A 20,963-nucleotide genomic window follows, 5' to 3' on the forward strand; every position below is an offset into this window, starting at 1 on the left:
GCTAAAAGGCCCACACAAAACAACTAAGCCAACAGGGCACTAACTATTAGAAACTACTGATTCTATTATTAAAATTTTAACACTAACACTCAAACTATCTATATGAAAACATTTAAGAGAAAAAAGAAAAAATATTTTATCAAAACTTGCTATTTTTTCTCACAAATGGTCTGAGCTAGCTGGATCACCGAGATCTCTCTTGCCGCGGCAAACTAGATCTAAGGTAATTCCAGCAGTGCATTGTGGGATAAGGAGCTTAGTCTTGAGCTACTGGCAAACCTTGAGCTTTGCTATCGGCCATGTCGGAGCCGAGCATCGGCTCCGAACCCATCAGTGAGAATAAATGGCGAGATTTAACAACTTCACATCCCTAATTATCATATTCATCTTGCCCAGAGGGTGAAACTACACAACATAAGTTTGTCAAGAATCCCAGAGCATCATTGCTGTGGAATAAAAAGAAAGGTCTTTGAAACCTGTAAGTTGATTTTCTTGAAATCTTACCTTCTGAGCCAGGTATCTGCTTACGTAAGTTAAGTACTACTTCTCACATACTTCTATTCAGTTGAATAATGCTAGCTTTCAGCTCTACCCTTATGTCTGTGAGATGTCATTTTGTCAGTAATTTTAAGATGTGTAGACAACAAGGTTGGTGAGGTAGATGGGAGACACCTTCCTGGGCTCATATTCTCAGTAATGATCACTATTTCAATCTTGTGAGCCTTGCAAATATGTGATTAAACAGCCTTAGTGAAATTGTTATTCTAATGGTCAAGTGTTGTTTAGTTGTACTTCTGTAATTGTTTTGTGGAGAGTATCTACTCAGTACACATGTGATACCTAACAGTTACTTAAAGGTTTCAGGTAGATATATGTAATGTTCAGGCACAAACTGAGCATAATGTTTGTAAAATGTTTGCAATATCTGCTATTTCAAAGCATATGCATCTATTTTATGTAACTACTTGATTAACTTAATGAAAATGTAATCTTCATTACTATCATATTGTAATCTCTAACTTTGGACCCTTTATCCCTGGGCTGCAGCTGAAAAGGGGCACTTCGTGGCCCATTTGGACTTCCCAGTAAACTAATGTCAAATTAATAAATAAAATAAACGAATGTCATAGTACTATAGGATTACTGTATAGATGTATAGGGACATGCAAAGACAAGGCTATTATTTCCCCTGTTCTCTATGCCAACAGAGCAATGCAGAGAAAACAAGGTCCTAAGAAAAATGTAAGTACTGCTGGCTCATTCACAGCTACTTGCAAGCCCAAAATTACAAATACAATATATGAGGTGGTACTACAAGCCCTCCAGCTCCACAGTCAATAGCTCTTAGCTCTCCATACTGCCATCCAGCACTTCTGTGACCATACCTGGGTTGAAATGGTCATTAATTTCAATGTAGTGGGTGGTCAGGATCACAGCAATGACATTGTCCATCATAGGGCCATGGATATGATCCATGCTGCCATCAACTAAGTGGAAGTGGAAGCTGTCGTATGGGAACACAGGGCAGTTGGTGGTGTGTTTTTTACTGAGAGACCCCTTAAAGAGATGGTGGAGTTCCTGATTTGCTGAAAGGCACTACCACCTCCAAAGAGTCCCACAGTATGGAGCTGGAAACGGGGTAGAGCTGGACAGGCCACAGAGTTTCAACTGAAGATGCCCCAGGTACCTAGTCCTACTTCATAATATCAATAACTGAACCTCCTCCTAACATGTAGTAAATGTAATGTGTTCAATAAATCTATCCGACTTATGGTATAAATCTGCATTGGGGATCCAAGTTCCACATTTGTCTGCACAAGGTATGGCCAAGGGTGTTAATTTTTACACATTGTTATAGCTATAAAGATATCAGTTGCATGTGCAGTTGTGGTACCGAGTCCTATGTACACTCCCTCCCTCCCTCTCTTTCTCTCTCTCTCTCTCTATATATATATATATATATATATATATACATACACACACACATATATATGTGTGTGTGTGTGTGTGTGTATATATATATATATATATATATATATATATATATATACATATCTTTTTTTTTTTTTTTTTTTTTTTGCTTTGGTATATTCACAGGTGATTCTTTATCTGACACCAGCACTTTGAAACTGCTCCCATCTGATGTTAAAATGATATGTAACCTCTAAAAATGATGGCAGGGATGCGTTGGCACAGTCAAGGGGTGCAGAGTGTCAGCTGGATGCAGGTAGTGTGACCTGCACATTCCCTACTCAGAGTATGGACACACTCTTTATGCCTGAGGACACCTAGGAAACAGAACCATCTGAGAGTGATCAGGTTGATGTGAGCATTATAAACCTGGAAATGGTAGCCCTGATCAGAGATGTCTTCATCTGCCCCCAGCACTCATTAGCACTGAGACCCACCTGGGGGGGGGGTGTTGGCAATGGTGCTTGTGTGAGATATTGTTATTGCACTCATTCTGAGGTTGGTGTGTCACTAGCTGCCATCAGAAGTATGTGCAGGGCCATGGAGAAGGCACAGGCTAGTTCCATCACAGCCACAGCAGAGATAGGTGTTCCAAGATGTGCATGCTGACTATGGGAGTGCATGACCTGTACATATGATTTTTTGGTAGACTGAATCACACATTGGACTGTGCAGTATCTTCTCTGGATCATCTTTCAGGAAAGAGGGGCCATGCTTGTAGTCAGTTATTTGTTACTTCCCCAAATGTTACCTAACATGGCTGTGAATAAATGAGATTCCACTACTGCACTGCTAGCACTTCCATGGCAACATCAATTGTGGAGGTATCTATGCCCAGAAGAGGGTATCCTCATGGTCATGGCCAAGGTAATCCTGGCACACTTGCTAGCAGATGTCATGCAGCACACTAGCATTTAGCTAAGGTTGTGGTACAGCCAGTTCAACTTCTGTTAAAGCCAGCTCTCATGGATGGGGATATGCATGGGAAGCTGAATCCTCTGTCATCCATACCCTGGACCTGCTAAGTAGGCCAATCTTCAGTATTGGACGGAGTGCTAAGGCTATATTTGTGCACACACACACACACAAACACCCACTGAATCTGGCCCTTCTGCACTTTAATCCTCCCCTAAAGCCAGTTCTCAAACTACCCATAAATGCACTTTTTCACTTTTGACACCTCAGCTCTCATGCTTACACACCACCCTGTAAAAGACATTCACTCCTGAACTCCCTTGTCTCCTTGTGCAAATTATGATAATTGTGCCCTTCCTTTGTGCATTGTTACTCGGGCTGCCTATTTCTGATGTACATTGTGGCCAACCTATGTAGTCTAGTATTTCTGCCTGCATCACTTTTACAGTAGTGTATTTGCTACACACTTATATGGTTATGTTGTAAAGCTATCAGCAACCTGTTGACTCTTTTCTAATGCCATGGCACATTGTGCCCAGATCCATTTGGCAAAGTTATTTCCTGCCTGTGATGCTGGGAACTGTAGTTCAAACAAGAGGCCACCTTGCTGTAACTGTTTCCTAAATACAATATGGGTCATACTGCAAAGCACCATTGGATGTGTCCAGATAGAGAAAAAAATATTACTTCAGCAGCCTGGATACTTGCTCTATATTATTTCTGGTGAGTGATAGTGAATGGCTGTAATCTTGAACAGTTTAATTGTGTTGATGTCTGATGAGTGTCATGAGACAGGGTTCTAGGGCATGTACAGCATCACCCACACAATGGTCCTGTGGGGCTTGACCCCTTGCAAACTATAGATAAATGTCACATTTGTGCCATATATGTGAATGTTGAAAACTGCCTGGGTGGCCTGCACACACATTGTACATGATACTCTGTACATTACAGATCACCTGGCAGTTGATGGAGTGATACCTTTTGTGGTTTTCATATCCCCTTCCTGGTTCACCAGGTGGGCCTTTATTTCAGTGTGGGTAGAGACTATGGCCCCCCAGTACCTCAGGGAAATGGGCTATGTTATGAAAATCCTGTAAGGTATTTGCTCTCTCCACTTGGATATGTGGGATCCGCATATGCTTTCCCACATGCTGAAGTATGGCATCAAGAAACTGATGCAGTATTCTCAAGGCAGATGCCTGAGATATGCCTACTGTGCTCCTTGTCACTTACAAGGTTGCTATAGCTAAAATATATAAAGCCACACATACCTTTGTATTCACTGGGAGAGGTACTCCATAATTCCCATGGGGCTATAGATGAAGCTGACACATGTCCACAGTTTTCCGCATATTGTCCCTGTCCACACGGTACCATTCCACCGAGCTGGAGTTGTGGAGGACATGAAATGTTGAGTGTTCGTATGACTCTGCACCTCCTTGAGCTATGTCTCATAGCACTGGGAAAAGCAGCAGCAATCACAGCTTCCTGCAGATACACATTTACAATGCCAACAGCAATCCCAACCATATTTGCATGATGTATATCATCTGACTACAGAAATATGGCCAAATTCCAATCTAAAGCAAGCATAGTGTCACTGCACAGAATTTAAACATTTCTGAATTGCTTCTCCATTCTGTTTTGTCTCATTATCATATGTTGCACTTCATTATAGAATCATTAGCATATACCATGGCCAACTGCATAATCTGACTAAGACATGTCATGTAGATAGATTTTCTGAACTGCACCCACCCTACACATAGCCTCTCATTGTGCAAATTAGCTTACCATGATGTGGCAAAGTTTTCTGAATTTGGGCCCCTGTCTGAACTCCATTAAGGTTATGTTACAGGAGGTTGTTGTGGTGGCACACATGCATGAAACATCTTATAAATTGTTCATTTATGTAGCCACTGCAAAACAATGCATTTCAAATGCTAGTAAAAGTTGCATAAACAGCAAGAATCATGTTCTGCAGAATCAAAGTCAAATTCAGCACAGGTGTGGAATCAAAATCTATCCCTCACCAATAAAATATCACTTACTATGATACACAGTGATCCTACCTTAGTATATTTTGTTGGAAAGGGTATGTGTGAATTTTTTTCCAGTGGAAGCTGTGTGCGCAGACTGGTGTGGGTGAGATGCCAGAACTCATGATTTCATAATGTGTACATGTGCTACATGATCCTGAGACCATTATTTGCAGAACTCATCGCACATTACTGAAAAAAGTATGAGGCATCAGCTATAAAATTATTTAAATTTTAACTACTTAAAGACAATTCCAAAGGAGGGATTCCAGTGATTGTGTTATCTGTCCATACATAACCCTGCTCCTTACAAATCTAGATAAAACTGCATTGCTGGGTCTTCCAGTAAACATCCATAATGATTCAAGAGTTACTTCACTGAACTGTGTATTACAGATCTACATGATCTTATATGACTACATACCCAGTTCAAAAGCAAATAGCACACATCATATCATAAATGTACAGTACAAAGAGGCAATAAAATATTACTGGGATTAATAATTCAATGTATTTAATCACAAATGGTTTCAAGCATCCTCTCAGGTTAATAGCTCTCACAGTTTCCTCTTTTATCTGCATGTTATTGATTTATTTTGACCCCATATACTGAAGAAAGAAATGCAATGGCTTTTTTTTGGCTCATGGTAATAATTTGAGACATCTCAATGTGACAAAGAAAATGCAATTAGCTGTATACATAGGGTTTGGAGAAATATAACGTCTGTTAAAGATAACTTGAAAACGTAGTCTAGCTGCATTGTTGTTTTACACACAGAGTTATGCAATACAATGCAGTTTCTAAAACAATGTCAGATATGTGTATATCTTAATGAACACACTAACTTAAACCAGTTATTCATTATGGATTTAACAGCTTATCCCTGAGTTTAAAAGTTATTCCATGTGCATTTATAGCTCATGATCAGTAATGCGCATTTACACAACATGTCCTGTTTTGGAGTACGTAAGGCCAAACTTGTCAAAAAGGTGCACTGACGTGAACACTCGCTGGAAGTCCTACAAGAAAAAAAAAGAATAATCATTGTTTGATTTCTCTTTCTGCCAATAAATATTTAATTATTATATTTTAATACTATAAAACTAGCCTTTCAGGTTGTAGTATGTTTCAGAACTATGTAATTCTAAATCCTTCCCAACATATTACTTTTCAACATTTTATACTAAAGCTTTATGACACTAAGAACAGCAAAAAAAGTCACATATATAAATCTGTAATACACTGATTCATAAAACTGTTCTAAAAATATGAATAAATGACAGCCATTTCTTGAAAAGAAATCTCTAAATAATACTGTTGTAGTGCATTATTACTGACAGTGAAAAGGTGAAACACTTTGTCAAATACGAGTTTAATTTTTATGTGGCTTTATACTCTTAACCATTACTGGGGTAAAGTTGTGGATTTATATCTGTGTCAGCAAGCCATGCTGATGCATCAAGTCTGTTACCCTTAAAATGGTTTGAATCTGTCTGGATTTTAACTTACGCTAAGCCTGTGAGGAGATGTAGTGGGGCGAAGCCCCTGCATGGGAAGTATGGGAGATAATTGCTCTGGGCTGCAGATTCTAACCCATTAGTTGCAATGGGCTCATTGTGTCAGCATTCTCCAGGAAGTAATTCAATGACAGGTGCCATATTCAAAGTTATGTATTTCCAATTATAACTGGCAACTGTCTTTCATTAAAATGGTATACTGCTTTTTCAGGTGCACCATATTATTGCCCTCCATTCCATTTTTTTAACTACATACCTGTCACTTAACAAGTATCTCAATGATGCTGGATATACACAGTATTAACCAGAAAATGTCTGGAGGAGGTTGTCTTGCACTTTTCACATTTCCTCCCCAGGCTTTGGCATAAATTGATATAATTAACATTCTGCATTACTTTGTTGAATACCTTTATCATCTGTTGGTTAAGGCCTTGTTCCACATATGTAGCTCTCAGAGGAAAATTTTGCACATCTGTTAGCAAAATCATCAAAAGTGTGGGGAAAAGGTTGTTTAATATAGTACAGATAGTCTGGCATAGATGCATTTTATTGCTCCTATGCAAGATGATTGAATATTATCATGAAGAAATTAATGGTATTACTGTATTATCTGGGACTATGCACTGACAATTCCTGTTATACATATTATCTTAGTCTCTCAAATAAGACACACAGACTGCTGAACAAACATTAAGAAGTTGTATGCAAACCAGGGCCGAAGAAGCCTCTGGTTACAGTCGCAGTATTCTTTTAGTTAAAGCTGTTTGCAGCGATGTAGCTAACCCATAACGCTAGATTTGTAACTTAAATACCTGAAATATGTTCTCTGAAATGTAAGATTTAGGTGAGCAAGATCCACAGATACCAAAAATTACTTTCCCCTTATGGCGATCCATGTATGTGCATTAATGTTAAGAGTAGAAGTATATGCTTATAGGTTCATAGGTGAGTACTAGGCTATTTCTTAAAAAACAAATTTCCCATACTTCCTGCAAACCTGAGCATATCTAGTGGGATGCTGAAGTCATTAAGCCTGATGTCTAAAAGGTGTTTGGTCACTCTTATTTTGAGAGGGTTATTTGTTTTTCAAATGTAGAGTGCTTTTCATTTTGTGCAGCTTGCCCAGTAAACTGCAAAGTTACTACTGCAGTTATATCTGTCAGTGCAGATTTATTTCTTTTTTGAGTTTGGACATATACAATAGTTATTTTGGTTCATAAATACACAGCATCTGCAGCCTCAGGACTGCAGGGATAGGTTCTGTGGGTGTAATACTTTCTTTTACATTTTCTACCAACTTCTAATGATCCTACAATAGACTTGATTACCTTATCCACCTTGATCTTCCTGAAATGGAAGGATGGCCCTTTGCTTTTCAAGTGAAGTAGATCATGCTAACATTTAGTAATTTGGGTAGTCTGGGAAGACAGTGTGTCTAAGTCAAGCACTGAGAGGAAGAAATATTTAAAACTATTCAGAGATGAGACTAGACTACAAAAGCCAGCTGCATTAAGTAATGCATCTTGAGATATCTTTTAAATGCAGTACTCATATCACTATTGTGAATATGGTTAGCTTCCTCTAGTTATTGAATGATCTCTTCACATTCTTGTGTGGTAACTACAAGCATGTATATTTATTGTCAAGTTTTTCTCTTCGAGGTACAGTACCACTGCCAATATTTACCCTGTGGTGGGCAACTTTTAAGAGTGCTTTTAATTCATATTGGTATCAATTTCCGTGTCATTTTCATGCTATGTAGCAAGTCTCTTTTCTAGTGATAATTTGAGTAGCCTGAATGCATAAGAGCTTTATAAAGAGCTAAGAGTTTCTAACAAAATCAAAGTTCACCATAATGAAAGAAAATGCCAAGAATATTGCAATAATACAGAACTTACTCCAATGAAACTGTATCATTTAACAAGTTTAGTAGAATCTGAGCTCATACAAGTGAAACCATCTCTACATTCTATAAAAATCTAGTCATCATACAAAAACAATTAAAGCAAGATAAATAACACCATGCAGCTCAACATTATTCAAGACTTCCTTTATACTTTTCAGTGCATTCTGTTAAAAAATACCCGCGATAAATCTCTCACTGCCTAAATGTTTATTTCTTTAAAACTGTGTCTGTTAATTCACCAAATGTATCAAATGACTGATTTTCTGGATATTTTATTAAGATGACATGCATGACAAGTTTAGTAATTTCGTTTTCCATCAAAATATGGAGACAGCTGTTAAACATCTGAGCTCAGACACTTTTTTTCAGATATTCTTTTTTTTCACAACTCCAGAACCCTCATATCTTTTTTTAGTGTCTTATACTATATAACATACTGGGGCTATACTTTACTTTTATTAACTGATCAGCTGGCACCATGCATTCTTAATTTGCAGGTGAGTACTTGCTTTTACTGGAAATGATGAACCATGCTGTTATGAGCTGAAAGAAAATGAGGGAATACTGTAGCTAGCCTAAGAGAGTACATTGTTCAAAATGTGGTATAATAAAGTACAATCTGTTAAAGTAGTACAGTGAAGACACAACAGTAAGTAAAACCAGCTTCTGTTCTCAACAGAAATGAGATTGAGACCAAATGCTAATTATAAATCCAGGTAACTTTCCAGCTATTAAAAGCATGAATAAATTTATAGAACTGAATTAACAAGTAAGGCATGTCTCAGTAATATTTTTTATCATATATGTTACTTCTGCTTTCATTCTTAAACTTTCCCATCCCAGCTATCTTCAGTGGTGATGTAAGACCAACATGGCAAAGTTTAAAACTGTAATAGCTTCCTAAATCAACTATTAGATATTTTATTGGCAGTGTTTTACTGGAATAGAAACATATGTATTATGGCCAGTAACTCTAAACTGATTTATTCAGGTATACATAGAATTCAAACAGAACAGCAAGCGGCATGGTTTTTATTCTCTAGTGACACACTCAGTGCTGCAGTTTAGCAAATCAGTTGTATATAGCAGCAGCCGACTGCATTATAATATTACTTTGAGATGCACTTTGATTTCAGTTTATCTGTGCGTGAACTTGACAGTTTGTGTGTTTATTATATTTACAATGTCTGCGTCACACAGGATGGAGATGGTAGTTGCATTCTAAAACTCTGTGGCTGTTAATGTGGCACTGGACATACCAAATAAAATCTAACATGGCAATTTTATGTTTTTGATGTTTGGATATGAACCTTAACTCTGAGCAAAATAGAACTTTGATAATACATTTTTACTACTGCTGAGAAATTACCCGCGGTAGTGGTGCTGCGGTAGCATTGTCGCCTCACAGCAAGACGTCCTGTTCGATTCTAAGCTAGATCGTCTTCTGTGTGGAGGCATGCGTGAATGGGCATGCCTTCCTTGAAGGTTGTGCGTCAGGGCTGATAACTCAGCACGTAAAAATCCACTACCAAACACTAGCGGACCGGAGTTCCGCTGTGGCGACCCCTAACCGGGATAAGCCAAAAGACACAACAACAACTACTGCTGAAAAATTATATTTTTTATGTGAAGATATATGGACAAAAGATGAACACAATGTGTTTCTGTATAGGACAAGCACAGTGTAAAACTGATGTTCACTACATTCTGACTTTTCGTCTTTAGTGATGCACACTGCACTCTCTATGTCAGCAATAAAGGGCTTTTTCATAGGTGACCCACACATCACAGTTCCACAGCAATACTGATTAATTTGGGCTGGCAGTGCAGCAATACTCTGGGTATGTGTCAGGGTATGTGCTTGTATTACTGTTAGAACAATCAAAAATTTACATTTCAATTTCTTGTATGACCCACAAGGGCAACACAAACTTGCTGTAAAGGAAATATTATAGCAGTGTCTTTGGCTGATCGAGAAACACAGCTAGCTGCCTTTGATGCTGGAAAAACTGGAAATCTAAGGGCTAACCCCATATTCAATGTCTGATGTTCCACTTTGTCAGTATACTGCATCGACCCTCTTGAAGTACAATTACTCTAACAAAATGTTAAACTGAGGTCCCATATGCATGAGCTGGTGGAGGATATAAACAATCCTAAACCTTACTGAAAACAGTAGATGCTTTTATTATAACATACTTAAAACACATATATTTGCAATTCTTAAATAAATATCCAGCCCACAGCATACAAAACTCAGAATGAATGTACAACAGAAGCCCAATTTTACATTTCATTACTTGCATAAGAAATTATTTGACAATGAACGAGCCTATCGGTGTGTACTAGGTTAATGGCCCTGGAGCCTTAAAAGCCTAGCCCATAGGAGTGCCCTGGCATTGTGCCGCCCAATGTTAGTTCCCAGTGCCTCTATCAGTTAGAGCCACTGGAGTGATCCCTGGGGTGAACTTTCTATTTCACATCCACTCATCAAGATTTCTCTTGAAGAGGGCCAGTGAGGTGCTCTGCTTGACATGTATGGGAAGTCTATTCCAGAGCATGGGCAATATCTGAGTTATGAAGCTATCCCTCCAGCATGCTCTGTTGATTGTGGTAATGAGGTTGAGGCCTCTGGAGCTTGTGGTGTGGAGGGAATGGGATTTCTTTAGCTGTAGCATTTCTAACAGAGCTGGGTCACACATGGCTTTGTATGTCAAGCAGAGATCGCCACTTAATAGATAATATGAGACAGACAATAGCTGGAGTTTTTTGAGTCTGTCCATGTAGGACATGTGTTTAAGGCCTAGGATCCTCTTTGTGAGGTACTTTTGTGGCCTCTCCAGCTGTTGCATGTGTCTAGTGAGGTACATGCCAAATGGGGCATTATATTCTATGACTGGTCTAATGAGGGGAAGAGTAGAGAGAAATGATGACCTTTTTCTTCCTGGATGCAAAACCCTTGGTAATGAGATGTGCCACATAGAAGAACTTTCTGACCACAGTGGCAATGTCGTGGCCAAAGGAGAGGTTGCTGTCAACCTGTGTCCCCAGATCTCTTATAACACCTTCAGTGTTCAGTGGGCTCCCATTAATGTGGTAATTAGTGGGAAATTAGTTTTTCCCAAACGGGTGACGACACATTTTTTGTAATTAAGCTTAGGGCCATGGTTTCAACACCAGTCATTAGTCTCAGTGAGGCCTTTCTGTAGGATGTCTGCATCACTTGGGGAGTTAATACTGGCTCTCAGCTTGCAGTCGTCTGCGAACCTGGTCAACCAGAGTCCCTCTGTGTTGACTTGGACTTCTGAGAATTAGATGCCAAACAGGAGAGGACCCAGGACTGATCCCTGTGGGACTCCACTCATGACTGGTCAGCAGACTGACTTGGAGTCCGCTACTTTCACACTGTGGGTTCTATCTGTGAGTCAATTTGCAAGCCACCTAATGACTTTGAAGTATAGTTTTCTGCTTGTACTATATATATATATATATATATATATATATATATATATATATATATATATATATATATATGTGTGTGTGTGTGTGTGTGTGTGTGTATGTATGTATATATAGGAGCCTTGACTGTGTTTCTCTGAAATACCCCTTCAAATTGAGTAATCCTAATCCACCCTTTTCTATTGGAAGAATCAGCTTACCCCACTTGATTCTTGCCATCTTCTACTCCCAGATAAAATCTTTCAGCTCTTTATTAATTAACATCCAAAATTTCTCCTCTGATTGATAAAAATATGCCTGACCTGTGTATAAGACTAAAGGGACTAACAATATTTCATCTGCTTGTATCTTACTATCCATATCCATACAACAGAGCTTCAATTTTCTCAGTTTTTATGTTATCTTTTGTTTAGTCTCTGCCACACAGGAATAATTTTAATCCATACTCCTAAATACTTCATTTTATCATGTGCCCATATATATGGATATTGCTGAACCAATTTGTGGTGGGTACATAATTTACCACTATTGCCTTTGTTTTAGCTTCATTAATTTTGTATCCTGAAAAGATTTGAAACTGTATGAAAATGTTCCACAACACTGTAATGTCCTTTTTCAATTATGTCAGGTATAAAATAAAATAATCTGCACATAGTGCAAGCGTTTATTGACTACCATAGGTTCATAGGTGCCTATATGAACAAACTAGAAAAAAAGGGGGCTGATGCTGATCATTTCCTCTTAATCATCTTTCATAGTTAAATCTTTATCTAAAACAGGATCATCTCATTTCTAAAGCCTATGTCTCAGTTGTATTAATAAGGCAATCCCTATTCACACCAAATAGAATGAGAAATTTAAAAACAGGCTCATTGATAGCATAATTGTATAAATAAATATAACAAGAAACAAAAAAAGTAATGCTTATAAAAGATCTCATTCTACCTAATTTAAGAGCACATTTAAGCAAACTAGTAAAGAGCTTAAGGGAACTAATAGGAAGCCAAAGCTAAATATGAATTTTAATTAGCCACAGAAAACAAACAAAATGATAAATCTTACTCAAACTGTGTCAAGTGGTTAAGCGTTAACACCCAACTATGGTCTTAGCAAGTCCACAAAATACTGCCCACTGTGACCCAAAGGAAATAGCTAATGTCCTAGCTGACAACTTTAGTACATATTTTACTCTACCACAGTTACAGTTATTCCAAAGATTCCACTTTCCCAGCCAACCCCTTTGGTTATTATGGAACAAGTCCTCTCATCTCTCTCAAAAGCCAGGAGCACCTCATTCATAGTCTCTGATAATGTACCAGCTTTCCTGATTTCTACTACCAAATATGGCCTCTCTGAGCAGCTGCTAAACCTCTTTAATTTAAGCTTCTCCACTCATTACATTCCTGAGGCCTGGAAAACAGCTTCTGTAATGCTGTTACACAAGGGTGGCCCACCCATGGTCCCTGATAACTATAAATATATTAGTCTTGCTAGCCTCGTTTGCAAAACAATGGAATGTATGACGTTAGACCTCATAAATCTAGACACTAAAAATCAGACCTTTGTCAATTTGGTTTTGTCAGAACAATGGCCTGCTTCTTTAATCTCATTAATTACTTAAAAAAAGCCAATGAAGCTGTGGATAATGGTTATGCAGTATATGCAGCATATCTGATTATGACCAAATCTTTGATATTGTTGCTCATGCATGTATTATTGAAGGGGTTTCTGGACCAACTTCCTTACACAAATAATGACCAAACAAATAAATTAAATACAATCCCATTAAACAATCGTCTGTGTATCACTCTTCAAAGAAGTCTTTTAATCTTAACTTACATTGCCCATTAACATTAGTCAAACACTTCCTGGTCACTTTCCAAACATCTTCACTCAAGATACTTTGCCCATCTCCTAAACATGTTATTTGAACAATATCTTCATACCTCTTACCTGTTAGTCATTATCATACATCATTTTTGTCTTTTTCTGTGTTCATTAACCCATGCCATATCATCATCATCATCAGCCACTCTTTTTCCATTTTCTACATGGGGTTGGGGGTGTAGCATGTTAACTGTCACCATCTCTCTCGATTCAGTGCCAGACTTGCCACACTCCTGCCTTCTTTGACACTCATGCCTGACTGTCACAGATCTTCTTTCACACAATCCATCCACCTTTTTGATGGATGTCCTCATTTCGTTTTACCTTCTTCCTGTCTGGCCCAAACCATCTTCACCACTTGTCTTCTGCTTTTCTGCACATGTCCGAATCATTGTAATCTGTTCTCTTTTATGTTTTCTGCAATTGGAGCTACTTTGGCTTCTGCTCTTATGTCCTCATTTCTTCATCTGTCACACAGTGTGCATCCTACCACCCTTCTCAGGCACTTCATTTCCATCACCTCTAGCTTCCTCATTAGCTCTACCTTTACTGCCCAGGTTTCTGTACCATACAGTAGTACCGGTCACACCACTCTCTTGTACACCTTACTTTTCAGCTTCTTTGGCATTCTTCTGTCATAGACTACACCTGAGACTCTATGCCAGTTGGCTGCAGCCCCTCTGATTCTAGCTTTGACATCTTCATTCAGATTTTCCTTTTCTTCAACCACCCCTCACAGACATTTGAAGCTATTTATCTGTTCCACTATCTTCTCTTCTATTCTGCTGCCATTACTACTGTCTGGTCTGTGCTTAGTTTCGTCCCATGTGCTTACAGTTTTGTATTCTATTCTAACGTCCTTTGCTGAGGTGCTTGCTCAGAGTCTGCCTGCAGTGCCACATCGTCTGCACACAGCAGCTTTGTTGATCTGTCCCCTAGGACCCATTTGCTAACGTAGTTCATCACCAGTAGGAACAGCAGTGGGCTCAGAGCTGAACCCTGGGGCACACCCACTCCTACTGTGAAACCCTTCTGTACTTGAGTCACTGGGTCCTTTTACATAGCCTGCACTAATTCTACCAATGATTCTGGGACTTTGAACCACTGCAGTACTGCCCAAATCAGCTTTCTTGGGACCTTGTCATATGCTTTCGCCAAGTCTAGGAATCCCCAGTTGGACTCTTTCCTCATTTCTAACTTCTTCTCAACTATCTGTCTCACTGTAAATATTGGGTCAGTTGTACTGCATCCTAATCTGAATCCGAACTGCTTATGTCCCATCTTAAATTCTACTGCTGTGTGTATCCATTTATCAGTTACCCTCTCCAGAACTTTCATGCAATATGACAGAAGTTTGATGCCTCTCTACTGCCCAAAGTTGTGGATGCCCCTTTTGTTCTTGTACATTGGCATGAGTACACTAATTCTCCAGTCTTCTGAGATACACTGTTCACTCCACACTGCTATGAGTACCCTCAGGAGCCATTTCTCCCCTATCTCACCCAACATCTCTATCATATCTGCTGTGACCTCATTTGAGCCTTCTGCTTTCCCTGACTTCATTTTCTTTAGTGCTATTGTTTCTTCCTCTAGGGTGGGTTCCTCTTCTTCTCTCATCATAGTCTGTTTCTGGGGCAGTACAGCTTCTGCGGGGTTTTCTTCATTCAAAAGCTGCTGGACATACTCCTTCCATCTGCCTTTGATGTCCTGTGGACTGGTGAGCAGGCTGTTGTTGGCATCTCTTATGAAAGATGTCTGACTATCTTCTTTATCTTTCTGTCTTTGCCTTGCAAACTGATTAAGTTTCTTTGTGCCATCTACTGAGTCACTTCCAGAAGCTGGTAGAGTGCCTTCAATGCCCTGTTCTTTGCTATTGCAACTCCTTTCTTAGCTTCTTTGTTATTCAACCAGTATGCCTTCCTAGCCTGGTCCATCTACCACTTTTTCCTGTACTTCCTCTTTCTTTTGATGACTTCCTGGACGTCTGCATTCCACCACCAGCTTTCTTTATGCACCTTATTTCCATACCTGGCTCGGCCACATATCAGTTCTGTAGTCCTCACACATGCTGTTTTGAGGCGCTGCCATTCTTCTTGAAGTACACCTATTTTCTCCCCTTCTTGGGGTGCTAAACCCATGAGTAATTTCTTGAACTGTTGTACTTTTTCTCCAGTCCACTTAGAGGTCTTCAGCCTGGTCTCTGTTGACCTTATAGCTTTCTCTGACTACTGCTTGCAGCTGATTGTAGCAAACAATGGTTTATGCTGTGGGCCAAATGTTTCACTGGGGAATGACTTTGTATTGATTTTACCCCAGTGCCCTTTCCTTACTAGGAGGAAGTCTTCTTGAGTTGCCACTCTTATATGTGATCTTGTGACTGTCTCTCTTTCTAAACAATGTGTTAGCTACTATCAAGCCATTTGCCAGATGGAAGTCTAGAATGGCCTCTCCTTCTTTATTCTTGTTGCCCCACCCATGTGGACCCAGGCAGCCCTAATATTCTGTTCTGTCTGTCCCAATATGTGCATTTAAGTCACCCATTATCAGCACTCCATATGTTAGATTCATATTCCTTTATCTCACCCCACTCTTCATTTCCCCAAATTGTCTTTATATTTTATATTCAGATACCGATTTCCTTTATCCTCACCTTGCCTAGATGTTTTATTCAAAATATTTGTTCAATGAGAATAATGCACTATCAGATGTAACATTTCTATTCATCTCTATCCCCTTCTTGCTATAAAAAATATTCATCTTAATCAGGTTTATCTTGAACCCCCAAGTAGCTTTAAAAATACTTCTAAAATATATTTATCTAAACATTCTTTGATTAAGAAATACTTGATATGTGACAAACTCAAGCAAAAAAGTAAAGTATTCTTATAAATCATCTTATAATGCTACCTCAGTTCTATAATACATCTGTTTTATCGAAAACTCCTTTCTATGTATTTATACTTGTACTTCCAAAATACAATACCCAAATCCTGAAAGTTATCTGAACGAACTTCAGTTCCCCATATTTCTATCCTTTCCAAAACCCAAGCCTTTGTGTGTATTCAGTTTTAACCATAGTTCATTAAATTCCTGCTATACTTTTATTATTACTTCCCCATTTCTATTTCTCTTTTTGTCATTAGCACCTCATTACCAGTCTATATGAACACCACAGGCATTTTAACTAACTTATAAATGTCTAAACTGACTTCTTCACTTGTATCAAACTACTGTACAGCATTCTGAAATCAACTTGCTGACAGTATTTAGCTTAGAGAACACCCTTGTTTAACAGCACTTAGAGAATGGGCATGCTGTACATTAAATCCCGACTGGAGAATGAATATTCTCCTGCATATTAAGCTGCCATGAAGCTCAGACAGTTAAAAAGCAAATGGCCACCATTTTATGCTCTCTAAACAGAACCTTGCTGTTTACCAAGTGTAAAATTAAAAGAAAATCTAAATAAATGAAAAAAGAAAAGTGTGTGTGTGTGTGTGTGTGTGTGTGGGGGGGGGGGTTGTATGTGCCTGTGTGCATGTATGACAGCCTAAGTGAGACTGCGTGACAACACTGACTACAACAGTCAGTCCATCTGCATGTATTCATTAAACATTAAGAGTTATGAAACTCTTAAAGTCTGGCATCATTGGCTGACTTTAACCCTCTGTGATTTAACCAAAAAACCTGCGATCGGTGCTAAGCAGACGGGGGCAATGAATTGCAATAACTTGCATTCTGTCTTTTTTTCATTCATTTGCTCATAAGAGGACATCTGAGGATATGGTCTCACAACAACATGACTGTTAAGTGCTGTGTGGTGGATGTATGTGTGTGTGTGTGTGTGTGTGTGTGTGTGTGTGTGTGTGTGTGTGTGTGTGTGTGTGTGCGTGTGGATTCACTTCAGATGACTGAGTTTCCGAAATCTCAAAACTCATATAATCGAGACCATATGTTTGAGTTTTCAGAAACTCAAAGATCAGAAGTGAACCAAAAAAAAAAACATTTTCAAACATTTTTGCAGGGAGGCAAGCCCCACTGCACCCCCCACACACCCCCTACTTAAATATACTAACTCCAAGATCGCGCTACAGTGGGTAAAAAGGAAATCTCCCATTCCGCGCTTCTATAGACACTATGGAACAGGAGAATTCCCTGTTCCCTGCTGTAGCGCAATCTCAGAGTTAGTATATTTAATTAGCAGGGGTGCAGACGGCTTGCCCCCCTGCAGAATCCCTCACTTAACATATTTACAACACATATTTAACTCCCCCTTCAGATATTCAAGTTTCTGAAAACTCAATCATATGGTCTCCACCATATGAATTTCGAGATTTCAGAAACTCGATCATCTAAAGTGAACCTGTGTGTGTGTGTGTGTGTGTGTGTGTGTGTGTGTGTGTGTGTGTGTGTGTGTGTGTGTGCGTGTGTGTGTGTGTGTGTGTGTGTATGTGTGTGTTCCATCTATGTGTATTTGTTTGAGTCTATACATCTGTGTTTCTGAGTGTGTGTGTGTGTGTGTGTGTGTGTGTGTGTGTGTGTGTGTGTGTGTGTGTGTGTGTGTGTGTGTGTGTACATACTGACACAACTTACATTTTAGAATGTAAAATACTTCCCCTAACAGTAAGTTGACCAAAGAGGTAAAAATGGACAAGTGAGCATGGGATTCAAACCCACAGTCATCACATGCACCTAAGAAGCAAAGTGAGGATGTGATTCAAACCCACAAATCTTTGCTTGTAGACTGTGTGCAAATATTTGTGGTATGCAAAGTCTTAATATATTGAACTACTTGCAGGATTCCACAAAAGCAAACTTGCATATACAGACAGTAATAACATTAAGCAATCATAGTGCTACCTGTGAACTACAGAACTTAGCACAGAAGAATCCTGTATTGCTGAAAGCCAATACTGTGTCAGACTACAGCTATTGTATCTAAACAGTTTGTTAACATTTAATCCTGCACAGTATGAAGCAGGTATATTCACCCCTGCACCCTCTAAGGAACTCTTTCCTCCTCCAGTGTAGCTGTATACTCTCTTGAGTAGTATTTTTTTACAATAAATGTAAATAGTCATGTTACCTTGGGGAGTGAGAATGCTAAGGTTGTCATACCATGGGTAACATTTGCTCAATAATGTTATGTGCTGGACATGACGTGGATAGACAAATATGACTCTCAGACACAACAGTAGTATGTAATACGGTGAAGGTGGAGACCAGTGTTATAAAGGGGTTTTCTGGACCAGTCATGAGCAAGATGTTAATACCAGTATCTTCCATACCTACAAAGAAATGATTATAAAAATTACTAAGCAGAAAAAATACTAAGTCTGCAAAAAAAGGGGTCTATATTAGAATTGCGAATGCTCACAATGTCAAATCTGACATTGTCAACATGTAAATGGCGAAACCGCATAATATCGAAGAGGTAAACGTAAATCTTCATAAGGGGAGTTTTCCGTTTACTTCAATGTAGTGCAGTCTCAGAGTTGGAATATTTAAGTAGCAGGGGGTGTGGGGGTGCAGGGGGCCTTACCCCCCCCCTGCTTAATGCAAGTAGTTCTGTTTTTTGACTTTTTTTCATGCCTTTATTAGGTATTCGATGTTACTAGACTTCGACGATATGGTGTCGATCATATCGTATTCGAAGTTCAGTAACTTTGAGTATCTAATATAGACCCCTAAAAAAGTTATCTGTATAGCAAACTTATCAATTGCAGAGAATGCTGGCTCCTCCACTGATACCTCATCTGACTCAGCCTCCACCGATTGTTCTATGGTGGACTGCTCTTCCCATAATTGCCCCCTGTTCTGTAACTATTTGCTAATTATGATACTGTTTATTATTGTATGTACTAAGAATATTGCTGTACATATGAAAGGATCATACTACATGGCATCACTGGGTTAATCCAGACAGTGTAAAAGTGCATTAAACACACATTTGGTAATGTTCCTTGTTCTCGATTGGGCATAGTTGCATCCCTTGTCTGATTCACTCTGTGGATTCCGATTCAGCAGGCATATATATATATATATATATATATATATTCATATATATATATATATATATATATACATATATATATATATACACACACACACACACACACATATATATATATATATATATATATATATATATATATATATATATATATATATATATATATATATATATATATGGGTCTACTTCTATTCACCAACATCCCATTTCACTGAAACCCATTTCACTGACAGCCTCATTTCACTGACAAAAGTAATCAGGGCAAAAACCTGGGATTTGCCCCCCTCCCCACTGTTGTGCGACCGTGGAGTTGTAATATATAGTTGGGGGGGTGTGGGGGGCACAGCCCCCACATTTGAGGGTGTGGGAAACCCCCCCAACCTTGAAAGTTTGTCAGTGAAATGAGCTGTCAGTGAAATGGGTTTCAGTGAAATGGGATGTTGGTGAATAGAAGTAGACCCATATATATATATATATATATATATATATATATATATATATATATATATATATATATATATATATATATCTAGGACTGTTGAACGAAACTTCAACATCCCAAATCCACAATAACCGAACACACTTTAACGAAAGCGCTTTCACCGAAAAAGCACTTTCATTAAAGTGTGTAACAAAATAAAAAAAACAATAAATCGACTTTTATGCAGGGGGGCAAGCCCCCTGCACCCCCACACCCCCCCATACTTTAATATTCTCACTCCATGGTCGCACTACAGTGGGGAAAAGGGAATTTTCCCTTATCTGCACCGTACTACGACCGGCACAACGAGCATGCTTATCTGAAAGTGCTGCTTCAGTGAACAGCACTTTCAGTTAAGTATTTTTGTTGATTTCTGCTTCAGCAGAAAGTGCCGTCGGAGATCAGTATGGATCCCATACATATATATGTATATTTGTATCGATACATTGCTTTATTATGTGATCTGGTAAGTACCACCTTCTTTTCAGGTGCTTGTAAGGGGTCCACAGACAGTAGTCTACACAGAAGCCATGACTTTTAGAGCAGAAGACTACATTATCCACATCTCATGCTATATGCCTATATACATGCTGTAGATAGCGGGACCAGTGACACTGAACATATGCCTGCACATCGTACAATAGGGCCATGTTATAATGCAAGTAGGCAGGATTTTCTGACATACATTATGAGCATATTTCATGCTTGTTTAATACGACTCTGTGAGAGATTGTACATAATGTCTCTCTCTCTCCCTTTTTCTCTCTTCCT

The 20,963-nt window shown here is 38.8% G+C and overlaps 1 protein-coding gene across 1 annotated transcript in view; it reads right to left on the reverse strand.

The window, feature by feature from the left end:
* Positions 1–5,425: 5,425 nt before the first annotated feature.
* Positions 5,426–20,963, reverse strand: part of SPATA17 (spermatogenesis associated 17) — a 2,050,536-nt gene continuing 2,034,998 nt past the window's right edge. Inside the window, exon 10 of the mRNA XM_044059771.1 lies at positions 5,426–5,948. Within this exon, the coding sequence (XP_043915706.1) occupies positions 5,868–5,948 (81 nt within the window). The 3' untranslated portion in view covers positions 5,426–5,867. The remainder of the gene's footprint in view (positions 5,949–20,963) is intronic.

The sequence above is a fragment of the Protopterus annectens genome, chromosome 17.part0 (genome assembly GCF_019279795.1).
Source record: "Protopterus annectens isolate FY-2018-M chromosome 17.part0, PAN1.0, whole genome shotgun sequence".
NCBI classification, from domain to species: Eukaryota; Metazoa; Chordata; order Ceratodontiformes; family Protopteridae; genus Protopterus; species Protopterus annectens.